Genomic DNA, 5,220 nt, shown 5'->3' with positions numbered 1-5,220 from the left:
GACATAGATCTCATTTCTTAGACCCATAAAAAAATTCATCCTAAATAGAGGAAGTGCTTTCCTCACAATAATGGACAAGTTTAAGGTTAAATTTAGAGGATGAGGGGCTATGAGAGGTGAAAAGGCTTCTCAATTTGAGGTTGAATGAGGCTGAAAAAAAAGGAGCAGGTTGGTTAGTAGAGTTAGACGATAAAGGGGGGAAGATATAGCAAAGGTCACAACAGACAAGCCCAGCAAAGGGGAAGGTGGGAGGCACTTTCAAAATCTTTCACCTAATAATATTATCCAAACAATAAAAAAAATATTGCCATTACATATTTAATATTTTTAATAATTAGTTTATGAAGAACTTTCTATACATATATTATATTTTTAATAATTAGTTTATGAAGAACTTTCTATCATATTAAATGTCATAATACATGAATGGTCTTGTCTTAACCATTCAATTCATTTTTATGGCAAAGCTCAATTATATATATATATATATATAGTTTTTCAAAATTAATTGCCTACCCAAATAGACTCGTCGCTAGCAGGATTTGAGTAGGATTTAAGCAGTAATCAACCTAAATTCTAAAATTTTAAAAATCTAATGATCAAATTGAACGAATGATATCAAACATTCTATTAGACATTCAATTTGACAATAAACTCAGCGAAATAATAAAAAAAAAAAATTATGATTCTAAACGTATTTTTTGAATTTAGCAATTCAAAAATTATGCCAAGATTCATATTTGATTGGATGGATTTTTCAATGGTATATTAATTATAATATATCTAAATAAAAAAAAATGCTATATCTCAAGAAAATAAAATGTTCTTAAAATGAAATGCATGATGAAAGAATCAAAGATTCATAGATCAGCGTGCCCATTTATATTTTATTATTCTTCATTTGAATAAATTAAGTTCATTTGCATGGTACGAATCGAACTCTGTCTGCCTTAAAAGGCAAAACTTGAATATTTACCAAAATAGCGGTTGAAGATTTGGTGACGTATGTTATCACTGATATGGACGGTTAGGATTCAAACTTAACGGCACTCACGAGTCTTTGACCGCACCTCCTGATTCAAATTCAAATACTAGGTTATCTTTACCGTTTGCCCGTTTCCATTTTAGATTGCAACGTTGGAAATTGAACGGTGTGCTAATGGCTCTTCGTTCTTTCTGTCTCTCTCTCAAGTAAGAAGGAGAAGCGGGGAGAAGGAAGAAGAAGGTAGAAGGCAAAGAAGGAAGAGCAGGAAGAATGGAGGAACCATCAAGACTCTCCTTTCGCAACGGCCGCTTGGCATCTAGAAAAGCTGAGGAAGCTGGTTGGCCCGCCTCTCTTTTTCCCTTCTTTTTGAATAACTGGCTTTGAAATCTTTGCTTGCCTGGTATCGGTAGGGTTTTCTTTTGATCGGTTCTATATCTTAGTTCAGCCGTTAGGGTTTTGATTAATCTTTGAAGCTAGGCTGTTGCCGAATCTTCTGATCTTCAGAATTGATTGTTTCTCTGTAGAAACCATGTTAGGGTTTCTGTTTATCTCGTTTCTTCTGAGAGATTTTATTCATCTTCTTTATCTTCTTTGTGGATTCTGGCAGCTGGCCGGCGATTCCAAGCTGCGGCATGGCTGGAGAAGATGGTGGGTCCTTTAGAGTTGTCTTCTCAGCCGTCGGAGCAAGAATTTGTGTCCTGTTTGAAGAACGGCCTGGTTCTCTGTAACGTCATTAATAAGATCCAGCCCGGTGCTGTTCCTAAGGTACGCTTCTTGGAAAAAATATTACATCTAGACTCCGGATGCATTCGGAGTCCAATGATGAGGCGCCACGTGTCAAGTGGGCCCCACCACAATACACGTGACCAGGGTTGAAAATGGGTGACCAGTGTTGAAAATGGTGGGGGCCACTTGACACGTGACATCCCACCATTGGACTTCGTATGCATCCATAGTCTAGATGAGTCCAGATATAATATTTTTTCCCGCTTTTTGAGCCACATCAATGATAGATTGAGACATGACAATGTTTGGCAAATTGAGTGGGGGATAAAAATGAGAATATTTAAATAAATTTGTGTCAAAATTTGAAATGATTATGGTTTAAGGAATTGTGTGTGAGAATGACTTCTATTTAATATAAGGTAATCTACAATTTTAGTTGATTTTTCATAAGTTGAATGGATAAAATTAATGTCGGCAGTGTTTGGGTAGTGCCTTTTAATTAGACGTATCACCGGATTTTGAAAATGCAAGAGTTTTGTAGATTTATGAGATTTCAAATTTATGGCGTTTGGTGGCACCTTCGAATAGGATTTGTCACTTGATTCATGAAATCCAGCCAAAAGCAAAAAATGCACGAGTTCTGCAAATTTATGAATTTTCAGATTCAAGGTCCCAAATTTTACCAATCAGGGGTTGCTAAAAATCCATAGAAATGATGGATTTAACGAATTTAAGATTTTTGTATTTACTGAATCCTACTGACGCTAAATCCTACTTGCAGCGAAACAACCCCCATTAAATTATTATAAAAAAAGATGTGCAGAATATAGAGACAAACAAACAAGGAAATTCATAAAAGAGACCACAAGTAGTTGGGTTAAACCTGACAAAGACTAATATGATACTTTCTTCTATGTTGATTTTTTGTTCATAAGGCATTGCCTTACTGATGCACATATTGAATTCTTGTAAGGTTGTCACAAACCAATCACTTGGTCTCACATGGGAGAATCAGACCCTACCTGCCTATCAATACTTTGAGAACATCCGCAACTTTCTTGTTGCTGTTGATGAGTTGAAGATTCCTAGTTTTGAAGCTTCGGACATTGAAAGAGTAAGAGTCTAAAACGAACCACTAAAACTAACTCTTGCTTGCTAATTTAGTACTCTTACTATTTGCTGTGATAGGATACTATGGAGGCTGGCTCAGTAGGAAGAATTGTTGATTGCATCCTAGGCTTGAAAGATTATCATGATTGGAAACAATTCAACAAGGGTAATAGCTCATGGAAATATGCAAAGTCCCCCATGGTTTCTCGCACTAAAGCCGGTATTCATTCGAGTGTGTCAGCTATAAGCTCCTCAGTCAGATGTTTAGACATGTCAGCAAAATCTGAGAAGAAGATTGATGATCAAGGGATTCAAGGTTTACATTTTTTTTAATTTTTATTTTCTGTTGAAGTGATGATTGAAAGGATAGGTAATTACTCTTAAAAAGTTTGGTTGATTGTTTGATGAAGTACTAAGTGCAAATAGAATTTTGCTAAGATAGAAAACCTTAAATTAGTTGGTTCATTTCTTTGGTTTAATTCCTTGTGTGCAAGAACAGCACCTGAATCATTTAATCGATATTGTTTTTTTTTTCCTTCTTTTTCCAGGCAAAGTGGATTCTCTTATACAAGCAATGGCTGATATCTTGTCCAGTTCAAAGGAAAATATTGATCAGAATATCTTTGATTCGTGGCTAAAAGGAACAGTGGTAACTGCTTGGAGATGTTAATCCTATACATTAGATGTTGTTTTGATGCATTCAAGTTCTATATTCATTCATGAACTTTCATTCAATTACAGGATCCTGTGAAGCTTTTTAACAGAATCATCTCAAGTTGCCTGCAAGAACAAAGGGTATACAGATACATAAAGTTTTAGTTCCCTAATGTAAAAAATTTGATCAAAATCTATCTTCCCTTCTAAGATTAGGCTTTAATATATTCTTGATTGCCGACTAGGATTACGACTCATAAAGGAACAATTGCAAGCATTTGAAGGGCTATTGATAGGAGGTTGATGTTGAAAAAAAAAACAATATTTCATGCCAATGCTTAGATTTTGTTATTGTTTGAATAAATTCAAGCACTCAATTCTGAAAACACAACATGCATAAAAAACAATTCCACCCAAAGCCTATTTCGTCCATGCTCTTAACATAAGTTTTATCACCATGTTTACATTTTAGTCCTTTTAGTTTGTGCCCATAGCAATGCTCTCTTTACGTTCACCCACATTACTAAAATTTATTTGGAAGAAAAGGGAGAATCAAATATATTATTTACATGATTGTGCGAATAAACTTTATTTTGTTGCTTTTTCAGGCTTGCCAATGTTTACTCTTATGTTTCACACGTTCTTCTGTATCACCAACTTATGCTCTACCATCAACAATCGGCATTAAACATCTATTAAATTTGCATGCTATATGTACAGTTAAACTTAGGTGAAGATTCTGTAGTGGAAAGAAATACAGCATTAGATGTTTGCAGCTTGAATAATTCCTGTAAGGTATAAAATACTTTTCCTCTTCATCAGCCTAAAATTCTCTCGAAAACTCAATAATATATCCATGGATGCATGATTGTCTTTGTGTTCTGCAAGAGAATTTGAAAAAAATAGTGATTTGATTAAGAATAAGTTGAAAAGTATATTAAATAAATACGCTGAAAAATCTATTGGTGATTTTAGTTATATAATATGCAGAATTGCAGCTTTTGCTTTGGGAAGACATCTTGCAACCACTTGCAGCTTTTGGAGTCCCAAGAAACTGAACTAGAGGTATTCTATTACCTACTCTTACATATAAACTACATGCACCAACCTATAACTTATTCATTTTCGACAATAGCAGAAAATTAGCTCACTGGAGGATGATTTGTTATGCTTCAAAAAATGCAAACTAATTTGCAACGATTTGTTATGCTTGGTTTGGGGTTCAAGTTCCGGCATTGTCAAAAAACACAAACTAATTTGCAATAATTGGCAGCGAAGGTTACTTGGTTGTTGTATATCCAACTTTCTCTATTAATGGCATATATCTTGATTCATACCAAATATAAGTTATAATGTTATTTGATTTTCAAACTACTTATCGTACCAAGGACAACTTTTGTAACCATGGATCTTAGCCCAATTTGGCTTTCGTTCGTCTGACCGTGTCGGCGCTTAAAAGGGGGAAAAGAGAGTTTTTTAAATGTTTGGGGGTCGCCCGTAAGTAGCTGTCGGTCGCCGGAATCGAAATCCCGTCGCCCGCTTCGGAAGGACTTTTTAATTTACATATATATATATATAATTTTAGAAAAATATGAAATCAAGGTGACCTCATATTTTCCATAGTTTAAATGAAAGAGCACTCAACCTCAAATCCTGTATCTACCCCAAGGGATAAACACAAGACTTGAGGGTGAGGCTCGATCAAATAAACTAAGAAAGATATGACATCCGTTTGGGTCTGCGAA

General features: G+C 35.0%; 1 protein-coding gene across 3 annotated transcripts in view; it reads left to right on the top strand.

Moving 5' to 3' along the window:
• Window positions 1-1,127: 1,127 nt before the first annotated feature.
• LOC110036508 (kinesin-like protein KIN-14A) overlaps window positions 1,128-5,220 on the top strand; it is a 33,283-nt gene continuing 29,190 nt past the window's right edge. For all 3 annotated transcript variants that reach the window (XR_002295236.1, XM_020740975.1, XM_020740985.1), the window contains exons 1-8: window positions 1,128-1,322; window positions 1,593-1,750; window positions 2,685-2,825; window positions 2,900-3,137; window positions 3,370-3,470; window positions 3,563-3,616; window positions 4,196-4,270; window positions 4,466-4,540. Coding sequence is in view for 2 of the 3 variants with exons in the window: in XM_020740975.1 (XP_020596634.1) it covers window positions 1,256-1,322; window positions 1,593-1,750; window positions 2,685-2,825; window positions 2,900-3,137; window positions 3,370-3,470; window positions 3,563-3,616; window positions 4,196-4,270; window positions 4,466-4,540 (909 nt within the window). In the remaining variant the exon portion in view is untranslated. The remainder of the gene's footprint in view (window positions 1,323-1,592; window positions 1,751-2,684; window positions 2,826-2,899; window positions 3,138-3,369; window positions 3,471-3,562; window positions 3,617-4,195; window positions 4,271-4,465; window positions 4,541-5,220) is intronic.

Source organism: Phalaenopsis equestris, unplaced genomic scaffold (assembly GCF_001263595.1).
Source record: "Phalaenopsis equestris unplaced genomic scaffold, ASM126359v1 Scaffold000002, whole genome shotgun sequence".
NCBI lineage: Eukaryota > Viridiplantae > Streptophyta > Magnoliopsida > Asparagales > Orchidaceae > Phalaenopsis > Phalaenopsis equestris.
This window is presented reverse-complemented; position numbering and strand designations above follow the sequence as displayed.